This window comes from Tursiops truncatus, chromosome 18, assembly GCF_011762595.2.
Source record: "Tursiops truncatus isolate mTurTru1 chromosome 18, mTurTru1.mat.Y, whole genome shotgun sequence".
Classification (NCBI taxonomy): domain Eukaryota; kingdom Metazoa; phylum Chordata; class Mammalia; order Artiodactyla; family Delphinidae; genus Tursiops; species Tursiops truncatus.
Genome location: NC_047051.1, coordinates 66,217,046 through 66,232,956, shown reverse-complemented (window position 1 = coordinate 66,232,956; position 15,911 = coordinate 66,217,046). Strand labels below are relative to the sequence as shown.

The 15,911-nt window shown below is 43.9% G+C and overlaps 1 protein-coding gene across 4 annotated transcripts in view; it reads right to left on the bottom strand.

Moving 5' to 3' along the window:
• Positions 1–15,911, bottom strand: part of FARP1 (FERM, ARH/RhoGEF and pleckstrin domain protein 1) — a 288,803-nt gene that overhangs the window by 41,421 nt on the left and 231,471 nt on the right. For all 4 annotated transcript variants that reach the window (XM_073795368.1, XM_073795366.1, XM_033843754.2 and 1 more), the window contains 3 exons: positions 4,429–4,616; positions 3,161–3,250; positions 1,972–2,105 (listed from right to left, as the gene is read on the bottom strand). In XM_073795368.1, the coding sequence (XP_073651469.1) occupies positions 1,972–2,105; positions 3,161–3,250; positions 4,429–4,616 (412 nt within the window). The remainder of the gene's footprint in view (positions 1–1,971; positions 2,106–3,160; positions 3,251–4,428; positions 4,617–15,911) is intronic.

The following is a 15,911-nucleotide window of genomic DNA, read 5'->3' as shown; positions in this document are numbered from 1 at the left end:
AGTCGTGGCACGTGGGCTTAGTTGCTCCGCGGCATGTGGGACCTTCCCGGACCAGGGCTCGAACCCGTGTCCCCTGCATTGGCAGGCGGATTCTTAACCACTACGCCACCCGGGAAGCCCTCCCCAACCTTATTTAAATCAACTGCCATGTGGACCAAAACTGCTCTAGTGATACCATCTCAAGATGCTCTGAGCCTATAGGAAGACGATATTGATACACATCTCACTGGCCAGAAAATGAACTGTTAATTGGTTTCTCCAGAGCCGGAAGGCCTTTGGCCCCATTATGAAAGCATCAACTTTGTATGAATGAGGAGACGATATGGCAGAACACAATCAAAAGGCTTCCAGTAAATTTGGGGAAGGTAACGTTAGATTTCGTAGAATATTGTTTTTTAATTTCAAAAAGTGGTATTTCTCTTGCATTCATAGCACAGACTCTAAACTGGCATTTTCAGTCTTTCCCCATCTTCAGTGAAGCTGATTTTCTACCTGCTCTTTCTCCATCCTGGCTGTGCTCCCCTCCCGGGGGCATCTGAGTGAAGTCTGCTACTTCCTTCTATCACAGCAAAGAGAGCTGCACTTGAATTATCTCCAGGTATAAGAAACATACAAAGTCAGACGTCTGAGCACATCTGCTTCCCAACACAGGGAGCAGCTCTGCGAACCTGTTAACTGGTGCCTGAATCCCGTGCTTGGAATCACCTGGGACAGGACCACCTCGTCCAGGGCTCCTGCAGGCCCTAACAGTCACTGAACACCCACGAGACCACTCTGAACCAAACTCACCTGTAGCGAGGATGGATACAGTAAACAGTGGGTTCCATTTCCACCCGAAACATAGCAGAAAATGTCTGCCATCATCTCCTGGCATTTTTCAAATGTGTGTTTAGTAGATAGACAACTCCTCATGTTTCTACACACGTCTTTTTTAAAAAAAACCCATAAGAATTTTCTATAGGGGACTTCCCTGGTGGCGCAGTGGATGAGACGCTGTGCTCCCAATGCAGGGGGCCTGGGTTCAATCCCTGCTCAGGCAACTAGATCCCACACTCTTAGTGCCACAACTAAGAGTTCGCATGCCACAACTAAGGAGCCCGCCTGCTGCAACTAAGGAGCCGGCGAGCCGCAACTAAGGAGCCCTGGAGCCGAACTAAGAAGCCCGTGTGCTGCAACTAAGGAGCCCACGAGCTGCAACTAAGGCCTGGCGCAACCAAATAAATAATTTTTAGAAAAAGAATTTTCTATAAAAGACTCCACTTTAGGCCAAGGGTACATCAGACTGCATTCTGTAGTAGAGACAATTTTTCCTGAATTTTTGCACTCACATATCAATCTTTTATATGGTATTTAATAAACAGATTTAACATTATTTTTAGCCAGCCTGCTCTTCCTGGATACTTAGGTCAGTTCCAATCTTTTAATTCTGCCACAGCTCTCTTTGCCATTTGTCATTTCACATATTAGAATGTACCCTTAAGATAAATTCCTAGCAGTGGGATTCAAGGTAAAAGTGTATATGTGTGTGTGTGGCGTATGGGGCTCTTATTTTTCTTTATAAACACCATGAAATATAATACTGAAAGCTACGTGAGACGTATAATACTTAAATGACTATAAAACAAGCACCAGTAAAATGTTACCAACACCCCTACAAGTCCCTCTGTTGCCTCTACCCTTTATAACCCTCATCATCCTTCCAGAAGAAATTACTGTATTCTGTGGTATTCATTTAATTATCATCAGAAAACATGCACTTTGAAGAACCGTAACCAAAGGGAAAAAGAATCCAGGATGAGCTCTAACACGTGTAGCTTTAACAGGAAATCACTGGAAGCCTGGCTTGTCTGAAGCCAGCTTCTCGCTTTATCTTAGCTCACGGGTGCTGCTTATAAGGAACGACATAAAAATAACGTGAGAAACAGAAAGAAAGAGTTGGTGGTGGGAGAAAGAACATGGGATTGTACTCACCACAGGGCGAGTCGTTGCTCAATTTCCTTGAGAAAATTTGTATGAAATTTGTGCAAAGGTTCAAAATTCGGGAAAATGAGACTTTTCAAGGTTTCGGGCATGGAGTCCTCTTTGCTTACTGTGCTCTGAAACCACTGGGAATAAAAAGAGGACACTCTTAGAGGCGTCAAGGTGAAGGATGAAGGTCTGCAACTCTTCAGACGTAACGCTGCAGCCCACCACGCGTGGAGGCTAAAGGGCTTTCCTGCCGCGTCTGTAGAATTTCAAGAGCACCAAGGGCTTTCAAGCTTTACTGCTTTCCCTCCTTTCATTAGGTGGGGTAAGAAGTACCCATCTCTTCGTTACCGCTTCCTGAAGTTTGTTACCCATTGACTGTGGAAGTCGGGACAAATCTCTGAAGTGGGCAGATACTGAAATCAAAACTTCCATTATGGCCAGCTCACTCGGTCATCGCCGAGTTATACCACTTCACGCCCTCTGGTTTAGTCCTTGAGAAACTTCCATCTCTGCTCCTTCGCTGAAACGCTGAGCAGGAAGATGGCTGAACCAGAGAGGTGAAGCCTCTGCCTTCACACACATGACTCATCTCGCTGACCTGAAGTCCAGGTGGGTCCCACAATGACTGCTGAGCACCTGCCCAGGTCACCACGGCTGCCCTAGAGGCACAGAAACCCAACGATTCCAACTGACCTCCAGTGGGCTAGGCTCCTTCCCAGAATCCAGGATCGTGAAGCCATCTGCCATGCTTTGAATTTGTTTCCAAGACTGAACAGGACTGATTAATAAAAGGCAGCCTTTTGGGTAGATTTTGCTGACATGGCTCAATTTATTGGCAAAGCTAAAACAAGGCTTCTACTTCGCCTCTGAGGTCTCCACCAAGCAAACATAAAGGGCAAAACATGAAGTGTTCTCCATCGGTGCAGGCAGACAGTAAAACGTTTCATTTTAAATTTCTCCACTTTAGAAACTTCCCTCCTTTGCACTTAAAGATCACAGTTATAAAAGCTTTTTAGAGCATATTCCAAATTAAACATACTATTACTGCCTAATTGCTACAACCCAGAACCAAAATTCTTTTAATTGGAGTCAGAGAACCCAACGTTTAATTAGATCCAGCTTGTCTCCTAAAGCTGAGTACAGGCAAGATAAATTATGTCATCTAAGGCTTTAGGGGAAACGCTACACATACCGAAGTGATGACTTCGAGATCCTTCAGATACGTTCTCTCAGTGGTGGAGACTTCCTTAGCGATGAAGTACGCTTTGTCAGTCGGAAATCTCTGCAAAATCCATTAAAAGAAAGAAGACATAATCATTTGAGCCTACAGTCTCTAAGCATGTCCTGATTATAAGCAAGTCCTAACTACAGTGATACGCTGCTAACTTACGATCTTTGGTTGACTGGTATCAAGGCTCCTTTTTTGGTGTGAGAGGAACTAGGATAGAAAACGGATTTCTATGATGAGAAAACTGCCTAGGAATGTTTCCTTCCATGTAAATACCACCCGCAGTGAAAGGCCTCGAATGAGTGTGTTAGCTGCCACTGAGGACTATTCATTCAATACTGGGCACCTGAAAAGCTAATTAATTAGGATAATGGAGTGGTGCAGGCTTCAAGGAAATGAATGAAACAGAAAGCACAGCAGCCTTTGTCCTGGGCGTCGTGGGCTGGTGCTATTGACTTTCAGGAAATGGAAGTTACATTGTTCGTGGGAACACGAAGGGTACTGATCCAAAGGGACGAGGGTTACAGCAGCTACAGCCCATTGGTTAGGCGGGCAGGCAGCACTGCCCTAGAGCAGGTCTGCCACTGGTTTTGCTTCTCTTTAACCAACAATTAAAAGGAAATCCCTTGTTGTTAACCATCTTGCTTCCCACAAGAGTCCAACCGATTCCACCTCTGGGGATACACACGAAGCAGAGATGAGAACAGATAACTTGTATACCCACGTTCCCAGCACATTAAGACGAAATAGACAAGAGGAGGAAACAACCCAGCTGTCCATCAATGGATGGATGAATACACAAAATGTGGTGTCTCCATACAATGGAATACTAGTCAACCTAAAGAAGGAAGGACATTCTGACATGCGCTACCAACGTGGATACACCTGGAGGACAATTATGCTAAAGGACATAAACCAATTACAAAGGGACAGACACTGTATGATTCCACTTATACGAGGTTAATGCCTAGGGTAGTCAGTTCACACAGACAGAAAGCAGAACGGTGGTTTCCAGAGGCTGGGCGTGGGGAGGTAATGCTCAACGTGCATGGAGTTTGTTCGAAGGATGACCGAGTTCTGGAAATAGTGATGATGGTCACACAACACTGTGAGTGCACTGAATGTCACTGAACGGTGTGCTTAAGAATGGTTCACATGGTAAATTTTATGTTATGTGTATTACTGGAAATGACAACAAAAGGTCAACAGGCGAGCGCCTGCCATCCCCACACCTTTCTCCGGCCGTCGTCCTCGTCGTCAGTCCGAGGGCCCGCCTGGTCGTTCAGCAACGGGCTGACCAAGGGGGAGGCCTGCTTGGTGTCGGGGCTCAGGTTGGGTGACAGGACGGTGCTGGTGGGCGCAGCTCCTCCCTGCGAGTTGATGGACAGCTCTGAAAGGTGAGGGCTGCCAGTCAGGGAGCCTGTTTGGGGATGAGAAGTATTAAAGAAAAGAAGAAAAAAAAAGTAATTCCTTCTGGGACCTGGAGTCCACTTACAATTTTCACCTAATCAAACCTATAGAAGCTTGACTACCATATGGCGCACTTATGATGCCCTTCGTGATTTTCTAGTTTTTTCCCTAAGTTGCAGCTGCCTTAATCCTAAAGATACTATTCAGTGGAACACAGTTATGTCATTAACGATAAGGTGGAGAACTCTGCTTAGAGCATAATTACAATAGTTTAAAAGCATCGTGTATCTGCAAATAGGATCTTCATCTCCTAACTACTGCCTTAGCTTCTAAGAATTACTCGAGAAAGACAGTGTCTATATCACAAGGAGACGTGGGAAGTGACCAGAAAACAGAGCTATTCTAATAGAAGACTAAAGGACTTGGGACACCCAGGACAGACTACATCTTGGAACAACGGGCCACAGGTAGAGAAAGGGAAAGCAGCCACCTCCCCATTCTACGAAGAACAGAAGCGAGCTTGTTATACCTGGTGATGTCACTCCATGTCTCTCTCACTGTTTGGGACAGAAACACTAGTATCACAATTACAGCAAAGGTGATCATTTAAAAATGCAAAGCTGGAGGTCATTACATTATCATAATTCCCCTTTATGAGTCAAAAAATGATAGGAAATTCATCATTCCTCTGAGAAGGATACCACAGTACATAACAGGAAAATGTATAATTACCCGAGTCAGCCAAATGAGACGATGTGCACATGAAACTCTGTGCCAACAGAATTTTGCCAATACCGATACCTCAACCTTTTGAAACTACTAATAAAATGAGATGTTTCAAAATCTACTTCTAAACTAAGTGGTTTGCCCAACAGTTTTATAATTCTAAAGCAGATCTGCAAAAACTAGGATGAGGGTAAACAAAGTTCCAGTAGCCTGCAGTCCTGTCAGTTACCATCATAGGGAAAGACGACATAAACGCTTTCTCCATTTTCCAATATACAGGTTCATGCTCATGGCTACTCAGCACAGTATCGAGGATCTCGGAAGGAAAGGGGAAGTGCGGTTTTCCAGGAATCCCCCCATTTTCTGGACCTCTGTCCTTTCTCTCCGGATTCATTCATATTCACTCGGAAATCACAAGACAGGGCAGCCTCGAATGAAGCTGACGGAGTTGGGTAATGAACTTGATCCCAGTATGAATGAACCTTGCAGAAGCCGCCACCAGCCCCCACCCGGTCCCAGGTTGACCAGCTAGCTGTGTCACCTACACACGGGTGAAAAGCCACCATGCCCACAAAAGCAACGGAAAGCAGACATCCTGCCCACTGACTGCTGGTCAGTACAATCATCCCTGAAGAACAAGATTAGAACATGTCAGGTAAAGTCAGATTCCAGAAGTTCGCATTAAAAAATAATCCCTCCGTTTAAGTTCCTTGCGTTTTCGTAGACATCATTAAAACAAAGTCCTGATGTGAGACAAAGACGCAATCACCCCACACACCACCAGACCCAGTAAAACCCGGAGAAAAAGGCCAGAAATTGCTTCACAAATGTCAATTTTATTGACACTAGTGCACAACCGAATACAATCATTTCGAGAGAATTGGAACTTGTCAAATAGAAATAGTGACAACAATCATAACTGCAATTGATTCAAGGTACTACACTATTCTCTTAAAAAAAAAGAATCACAAAAAGAAAAATGTTATCACTACAAAGAGGAATTAGAAAAGAGAAATTCTGGCAGTCTGTCTGGAGATCAAAACATTTCATGCATTTGTGAGTTGCTATTGGAGGGTCACCTTTTATTTGTCCACCATCATCTGGCAAAGCATGGGGGCTTACCTTCAGCTCTCACACTACGTATGAGACCAGGTGAGGCAGTGTAAGTGAGAACATGCCGGGCCTTGAATCTGCAGTGACGTGGGACAGAAAAAGCGTTCGCCTCCTCATTGAAAGAGTTGGAGCCGTGAACAAAAAGCAGTTAGAAGGCTAGCTTGAAGGAGGCGTTCAGGTGGGGAAACAGTACTGATTAGTCCCTGGACGGCATCCAGCAGCAGATAAAAAACCAAGTGCCACATGGCGAGGGAGAAAATAAGGGGAAACACACTCGAGTGCAACCATGTCCACCCTCCAAAGGTCGACAGTTGCCCTTGTGAATTTCCCTGGGGACACTTCAGTTTGGTAGACCTAGCGGGCCAGAAGGGTGAGCTAACAGACCAGGGCTCCGGGAGAGGTGTCACCCTGCCAAGAAGGCAGGACACACTGCAAAGAAGATAGCAATCTAGAAGACACCCCACTGGAGCACACTGGAGCACACTGGAGACAGGATTCAGAAAGCGGGACACCGAGAGTGAACCTGACGACAACCGATGTCCCTATGTAGAGTCCGGGGCAGTTCTGGGTTCAGCTACGTTCTCACTCACGTGGCCTAAAGGTGTGTGTGACACCGACGTTACACGTGCAATACACAACCTTGGAGGATGACCAAATTAGGGTAGCCCATTTCCATTTCCTGAGAGGCGACTTCAATGGGCTTTGTGTCTACTAACGGGGCCCAAGAAGGCCAAGGCGATGAGTGTATTTAAATAGTAAGACCAATAAATCAATAAAGACCAAGCAGCCTGTTCTAGAAATCTATCAGCAATGCTAAGGAAGGGAAAGGTCCCAGACTCTGAGGTTCCATTTACCAGTCTGAGCCAATCCATGGAGAATAGCCTCCTTCCTCCCCTGGCAAGAGAAACTCCTCAAGGCTTTGAAAATTCATAGATGACATGTGTCCCAAACAAAAACAGGTAGCTCATTTACTATTCAACAATCAATGGAATATGCTGACGAGAGTAATCAGTAGAATTGGCAGCTTGGTGAGTAATTAAAGTTCTCTTTCGACTTGGAGCCACTGTGTGACGAGGGTCTGTACAAACTGGTGTCCACGCAGGGCCTGCCCTCAGGCAAGTGTGAGGAGTAACTAAGGTCACAGTTACTAGAGCTACATGTGACCAATTTTCACCGAAGTCGTCCATTTGACAATAAAAGCCAACAAACATGGCGATGTTAGATCAAATGACTCTGCCAGGTTTCTGCAACCTTAAAAAGCTGCTCCCATCACACAGTCTGTCCCCTGCCTTGAAGACGCAGCCCTGGGCAATGAGGAGAAATGGTGACCGGTGTTCACGGCTACTCCATGAACTGATTAACGCCTGGCAATTTTTATCATTTTCCTCCTCTATGGCAAATTGACACAAAGGAATTTCTTTCAGCAAGGGGCTCTAGGTAAATAACTTGGGGCGGGGAGAGAATCTTCTAAGAAACCACCTGGATATTAAGGCAATAGGTGGAAAAAAGTCTGAAGAGATTAGAAAAAGATCAGTTACCGCCCTAAGTCTGGAAGCTTTTTGATTCTTAAAAGAATCTTTTCCTATTTTTAGAAATTGCCCTGCAGGTTTTTCGGCATTCAGTTATACATCTGGCTAACGACTTTCAAGTCCCTCACCTCTACCAAATAATTTCATGACACGCCTCCCTTCGCCACCCCCAGATCTCCATGTCCCCGCGTCCACCCTTAATCTGTAACAACAGGGCTGAGTTTATGTCACTCCCCCGGATTAAACATGCCTTCACTAATGCTACTCTCGAGGGGGGCATTTCTGGTAACTGCTTTAAAAAAAATCCTTTCAAATGTACACATTCTCATGGCACAAACAAGTATGGAACTTCAAATTAGCACTGCAATATGTATGGATTTCAATTGATCACCCAGCCCAGAAACTGGGTTAGCTGCTCTATGTTTTTAATGTAATATACATTCATAATTCTTCTCTCTGGCTGCACAGGGGAAGTTGGATTTGCAGCCCCACCCAGACTGGAGCATCTCTTGACCGGCCCTCCACCAGAGGCACATGAAACAGTGGGAACATGGTTTATGACCAAGAAGCCAAACTCACGCCTGCCTTCCGCGCTTGGGACTGGGTACAAGCCGCCTAGTGACCATCTACTTCCTCTGACTATACTAAAAGGCTTAAGAACAAACTCACACAAGCCTGGGGAAAGAGAACTCTCTAATCTGTTTCTCCAGTAATGAAAATGGCATTTCAAATACTTAGTTGTACCCGTCCTGTTTTAAACTAGTCAAATAAATTGGGAATCCTCATTTTTAATTAGATAAGTGTTATTTTTCCTGTTAAGGAGGGAACCAGAAACCCTGACAACTTTAAAAATAGTAATCCATAGATTTGGTAAATATGAAGATATCTGAGAATGAGAATACAGACGAAAATGAGACTGTTGATTGCTTTCTCAAGTCCTCTTTTCAAAATTATAAAAAGTACAGTTATTTAAAAAGTATCTATGAGGATTTCCTCAATATTCTCCCAAAGTTCTGTATTTGGCAAACGTCTAGATGCCACTCATCTATTGTGATTTGTCTCCTGCCGTTTGCTTCTAAAATATAGGAGATTGTGACTCTATGTACCCAGAATATGCTTCAAAGGCACACGTAGGAAATACATTACAGAGGCAGGTTTGCATTTATTTTTAAAAAGCCTCTTTTTAAATCCACAATCTCCCTCTAAAAGAGAAGACAAACCCTCTCTGGAGATGGTCTGCCTTTGAAAGCCAGTTACCAAAAAAAAAAAAAAAAAAAAAAAGGTCAGTACTGTATTGATTCATGAGACCAGGCAGGATTCACTCTAGTCTGATAACTAAGCTGGGTCCCACCCCAATGGAATATGTGAGAAAAAAAAAAGGGGGGCTGACAATGTTTCATTGAAGTTACAAGATTCCACAAGAAAAACCAGGTTATAGGATTACCAATCATAGCAGGGTGGCCTTCTTCTCGATAACTTAGGTTGTTGTGCGTAATGTACGGGCTTCTTAGACCAAGTTCCTTGAAGAAAAGTTTTACAAGCAGCTAAACATCATTACTGTTCATCATCAAGCAATTCAGAAAAGCAACAGAAATGCAACTTGCAGAAAAATAAAGAGAAATGCTGCTAATGGGAAAATGACAGCGAATGCACTAGCTTGTTCTCGTTTATGGGGAAAAGATAAAGGAGAATCCTCCTTTGTCTGAACACGGTGGTGGTGCTGGCAGTGTCTGGGCTGTGGGGACATGGTGCTTCACACCAACGGAAAACACCATCTTGTACTCGGGACAAAGCTTCGGCCATCAGTCGGAAAGAACGGTTACAATTGACAGTTTTTACAGCAAGATACCTGTTAGGACAAGTAAAAGCCTCTTCAGTGGAGATGAACAAAAGCTATTAATCCCGTGCATACACCGTTACATGAGTTTGGCCTTCCATGCTTAAAGAATCGCCAAGCTCATTGTTACTGGAGAAACCAGCCACCTTCCCGGTGGAATAAATCCATGCTTTCGTGAACTACTGCACTCCCAGCCGTGGAGAGGAGGTAGAACCAGACAGTATCTGTGGGAGCCTACATTCTGGGTAGACAGCAAACCACAAACAGCTCACTGGCCACGAGGGGCCACCTGGGCTGAGCTAGAGAGGTCTTCTCTGCATTTCTACCTATCCCCGCTCCCCAACAAAACACACATACACAGCCAAATTCGCTTATAAGCTGTGGAACGTCTGCCATCCCCATTGGAATAGATGGTGCCATTCAACATAGGGAGCCAGGCCTCTGGTTAGCTGTCTGAGCTCCGCCCACGTAAGCTGCTGCCACAGATGCTCTCTGTTTCCATGAGCCCTGCCCCGCCCTACAGAGATCCTGGCTCCCTTCCAAGGACCATCCCCACCGCCACACAGCACAAAGTGCAGGCCTGGAGAAGATGGAATCAGAAAAGTGAAGTCTTCCGTTCATCTTCCATTTCCCCACCTTTAGTGAAATATGGTACCACCGAGCATGAGGCTCAGGATGCCTCCGTGACAAGGCTTGCTGTTTAGTGATGCAGCATCATTGCATTCTAGAAGAAACAGGTGTTCCAAGTACAAACTGGTATTCAGTCATGTTAAAAAAAAAAAAAAAAAAGACATCAGACAGTGCTCCAACAATGCAGGGAAGAGAAGGTACACCATGCTTTGAGGATAAAAGACAGAACGCTGAAAAAAAAAAAAAGTTTTCTCTTAGATAGGTACATGCTGACCACACAGTGCATACCACGGCACAACAGAAAAATGTTTTCTCAAATTTATTAAACAAATGACAAAAATGAGAATGAAGTCCCCAGCCTTGTCTGTTGTAAAATTAATTCAGCGTATTAGAAATTTTTAATAAAATATTAAATGTACACACAGAGAGAACAGAAGGGAACTGGATTAATAACATAGGCCAAGCTTGTGAGATTGGGTTAGTCAGGTTTTCACAGCAACCTTCCAGGCAGAAAGGAGGTGAGGGTAAGGGACTGAATCCACTGGCCATTCAGGTGCGTGTGTAGAGAGCAGCGGGGTGTGTGTTCTTGACTAAGGAAAGCCTGTCTTTGGTCTTTCTATAAATCTCTGCGGGCAGAGTGACAAATGCTTTCCTTCTTACAAAGGAACTGCAAGGCCCAGGACAAAGCAATTGTTGGCCCAGTTTCATGAGCCAGAAAGGTCATCTGGGAATACTGACAGGCCCATCAGAGGCCCCAAAATGACCCTTCTACTGTTTCCTATTTGAGAGTCAGTTAACAACCCCAATTTATAATAAAGCAGGACTGCCTCCAAACTCCTGGTACCACTAACACCTCTACCTCTTACTCAAACGTAGAGTTAATTACTGTCCGATGCTTTGTTATAGACTCCCCCGACCCCCCCCCACACACACACAATGGTCCTTGCTCCCGCCTTAGTACTCTTGGTTTATGTTGCATTTTGCAGTGATTTCCAACTTCTATTCTTCAATATTCTGAAGTTCCTGCACCTGACCCCTAGCAACAAGCTCACGTAATTCTCAGTACCATGTCCATGACTGCATTAACGACACCTGCCTTGAAGCTAACCTTTCACACCAGCTCTCAACTACAGACTTAGATCAGATACCCTCTGTCAACAGTTGATGTTCAATCCTCCCTACTTTCAAATACCAAACCACCCTAAGACATATCAGAGCAACCTGATCTAGAACCCACACGAAGACGCCAAGGAGCTGCCTTCCACCAGAAGTTATAACCGAACACCAGAGGCCAAGGAGATCGCCAGAGGCTGCTTCCAAGGCTACGCTGTGACGTGGGCATCATTCAGTCCATCTGCGCTGAAACGATCAACGAATCAGAGTCTCTTCAATTTCTAAAGCTTTAAAAAAGATTCACTAATTCTACCTTAGCTTCCACCAGGGTGTTTAACTGCTTTGATTGGGGAAAAAAAAAAAAAATCCCCCACGCTGGAAGTTTCATCTGTGTTTTCTGGAGTGACATGTTCTGAACTTCATGAAGCAAGACCTGTTTTTCACAACTCTACTCACCTCCTCCCAAATATGTATCTGACACACAAATCAGCATTTGCAACTTTTGTTTATAGAGGAAATACTTAAAAATCCCTAGGTTACACAGGAAACAATAAATAGCTCTTTTCCAAGTATGTATTCCAAACAGGTGGCAACCAGGTCACTTTTGATCTTTGATGCCTACAACCTTAGCCCAAACCATCATGGGTATTTTTTGCTTTTCATTATTATTTTTTTTAATAAAAAGAGAGCTGCTACATCAAGTGGCATGCTTATTTTGATCTAAACGTCATGGCTTCATTTTAACAACTAGCAACTGGTGTTAGAGGTACGCACAGTGTACACTAGAGACCCCATTTCCCTGTATTACATTTCATTCAACTAAACAGAAACAGATGGAATTAGACTAACGAGGAAAAAGCAGCGCCAGTAAATTCTTTAAATGTCGCCAGATTCCAGTTCTTTAATCACTTCCTTCTTGCAGAAGTTCATCCGCTAGTACCTTTCCTTCCGTATGTTCTTATGAACTTGGCTAACACGGCTGAGTGTAACCTCAGAGAGCTGCCAGCAACAGGTTATTTTGAAATGTTCACCTCTTTCGGGTTCAAAGAAACTTTCTCTATTGCAAAGACTGCATTGAAAGACTCTTCTGCAGTTTGCTTTGTAAAATTGGCAGCAATAGAGTGGACCCTTGGACAACACGGGGGTCAGGGGTGCAGACCCTCCGAGCAGTGGAAAATCCATGCATGACTTATAGTCGGCCCTCTGTGTGTATCTACACTTCCGCATCTGCGGATTACACCAACCTTGGATTGTGTGGTACTTGGAATCTGTGCGTAAGTGGACCTGCGCCATTCACACCCGTGTTGTCCAAGAGTCAACGGTAGACTCATCCCCATGAAACTAGAGGAAGGCCAGCCTTAGAGTAATTAAGCTCATCAGAGGAGGAATGTTTATAGACTACAAAGGAGAAGATCCAGGAAAAAAGAGCCTTTCTTGGGGATGCAGCTCAGACAGCTTTAAATTCTGGTTAATGAAAATGAGGGCCTAGGCAAAGAAGAGTGATCAAGACAGAAGCAAATAAACTCAAAATAAACCTAGGAATGAAGGGGACCCCAAGTTTCTTAATTTAAGGCTGGGCCTACCTGTAGCCCAATCACTCACTGATGACTTCAATTGCACCAAACCCATACTGTGTTGAAATAGGGAAGAGCATTTCAAGTGGAACATGTGGATTAAAACCCTATGAACACTGGTTAAAGCTATGAAAATGGGAGGTGATGCACATTCACAACAGTTTTAACAAAATTTAAAATGGCAGCTTAATATTTTAATTGCTGCTTCTTTTAGGAACTGCTTGCCAACACAATCAAACTGACTCCACAGCGAAGATGCAAGTGGGGTTTCTGATTCAATGGAGGACAGGCTGGATCTCGTATACTTGGTGGAAATTTCAAGAGGCTCTTGCTGTATTTTGGGTTTGCAGTCCTAGTGTGTGTGTGTGTGTGTGTGTGTGTGTGTGTGTGTGTGTGTGTGTGTGTGTGTGTGTGTGTGTGTGTGTGTGTGTGTGTGTGTGTGTATATATTTTTTTTTTTTAAAGCATTACTTGGTTTGAATCTTCAAAGAAGTTCTGGAGCATCAAATGGAAATTATTCACATTTTTAAGTGCCGGCCACAGAAGCACCATTTGGTGAGATAAATCTGTGAGAAATTTCCAAATACGAATCACATATGTGGAGAAGAATCTGGCTCCCAGACTTCCTTTAACTAAATGCCTGTCTAATAAAATAGCATCCTGGCATACAGATGACTGGTCAAGGAGCTGGGGCAATCCACTGTAAGTTCTGGAACTCATTAAATGCAGCTCTTTACGAGAATTTCTTGCATTTTTACGAACAAGCAGCAACAAAAATCAGTCACTAAAGGATGTATAATTTACACGTTTTGAAATACTATCTAACAAAAGATATTCATGTGCGCAGGCCCCAGAGTCGCCCTGAGTGGCTTGAAGATTTCTGTTTCTATATTTGGTTTGTCTTCCACCCAAGGCTTTAAGACATCATTGCACAGGAGCAGCCGCTATCTGAAGACTTGGCTTCCTTATTGATGCAGGCGACCCCTACACTAGCTGTTGCCTTAGAAAAACTGGCCCTGACAGGTCTTGGGAAACCCTTTGGAAGTCTGAAAGAATTCACAGGTCTCTAATCTCTGCTGCCTATTGGTCACACCCAACCCCATCTCTGATCTTCCTGCACTTAGTTCAACTTCAGGCATGTGCCTGCCCTTCTTATACCACACAGTGAGATTCCAGAGGCCAGGGAAGGACCTGGGGACCAGAGTCTCACAGCAGGCAGAAGGCATGGAAGGTGCGGGGCGCTGGGGGTGGCATGCAGCCTGCTGGCTTTCTCTGACCTCCTCACCTCAGTGGACTGGCTCTACCTTCAGACTCAAAGAATGTTTAGGTTTACTCACTCAGCAGCTCTCTTTACTAGTGCAGGGAAAGCTCTCCCAGAGGCAATGAGTGAATATTCCCAGCACGTCAGAATAGGTGGCTTTTGAAAAAACTACACACCTTTCCCCACCCCCACACCCCCTTTCTTTTAAGCCCTGTTAATCACATCAGAATTGCCACCCTCACAAAGACTGACTGAGAAGCAGAAACTGAGTTGCTTGGCTGGTACAAAACCAAAGCGGAGAAAAACTCTACCAGTGACCCTAAAAGCGGAAAATCTCGTCAATATACAACTGGGTACATCACCGTTGATCAGTTGCTTTTGAAACACTTTGGATAAAAAATCATCTCTTCGGGGAAAAAGCAAAACGAAATAATTACTGGACTATGTTTTGCTTTGGGGGTTTACATCTGATGATTCACATTCTAAGCCAGCTAAGTTAACACCTTCTGCTCATTCATATTTCATGATCAGACTGCTGTATGATTAGAGGTAAAAAGAAAACTCATTTGAACACACCACCTTCACAAATAAACCACAGATTCCACATGGGACTCTGCTTAACTCACGTTTGACTACTTTTTTATATAGCAAATTGACACCTTTCTCCAAGCTCAAAACAGAACAGGCAAAAAATGGGCTATAACTGCAAAAACCCCACAATATAAAAAGCAGTAGTTCTTCCTACCTAATCTGGACTGTAATAACCTAAGTCTACATGATTCCTGATCTCCATATGATTTTAATTATTAATCCATACAAGAGTCTCAAAATATAAAATACTGAACCCAAAAGGTCCTAGTGCATCTAGCTGTCACACAGAATAAAACACTGAAGCCCAGAGACCAAGGTTCTGGTTTTAGATTTGTCATGCAACGGCTGTAGGACTACGGGAAGTCTCTTCCCTTCGTCAGAACAAGGTTTCTCATCCATAAATAAAGGTTTAACCTAGGTGACCTCCAAGGTCCCTTCTGGCTCCAAAATTCTGTGACTCTGTTAAACATATAAATCTAAATAAAGCAAAAGATGAACAGACTACTTCAGTGAACATCTTTCAAGCTACCCGATAATCAACTTGATTCATCAACCATGCACTGAATCAAATGATTAGGAAGATAAAGCAAAAGTGTGCGTAAAAATGGATTAAGTTTTCAGAATCTTTAAACTCAACTTCTCAACATTCATGTGGACAGAGCGTCACGTGTGAACCACAGGGTCTGTCAATATTTCTGCTTATTCAACACTGTGGCCAAATTCTACTGTTTCCCTAAACTTGCTTAGCTCTTGCCCATGACAAAGCCACACGATGAGTTTTAATAAGGCCACTCGCGTGGCGGCACGTTAGGGCTGGATCATCACTACAACTCTTTTCAATAATTTTGTAGTTACTTAGGATCTAAAATTTTTATTCTACAATTTATCTTTTTTTAAAAAAAAGTACCAAAGACTAAAAAGTACCAAAGAGC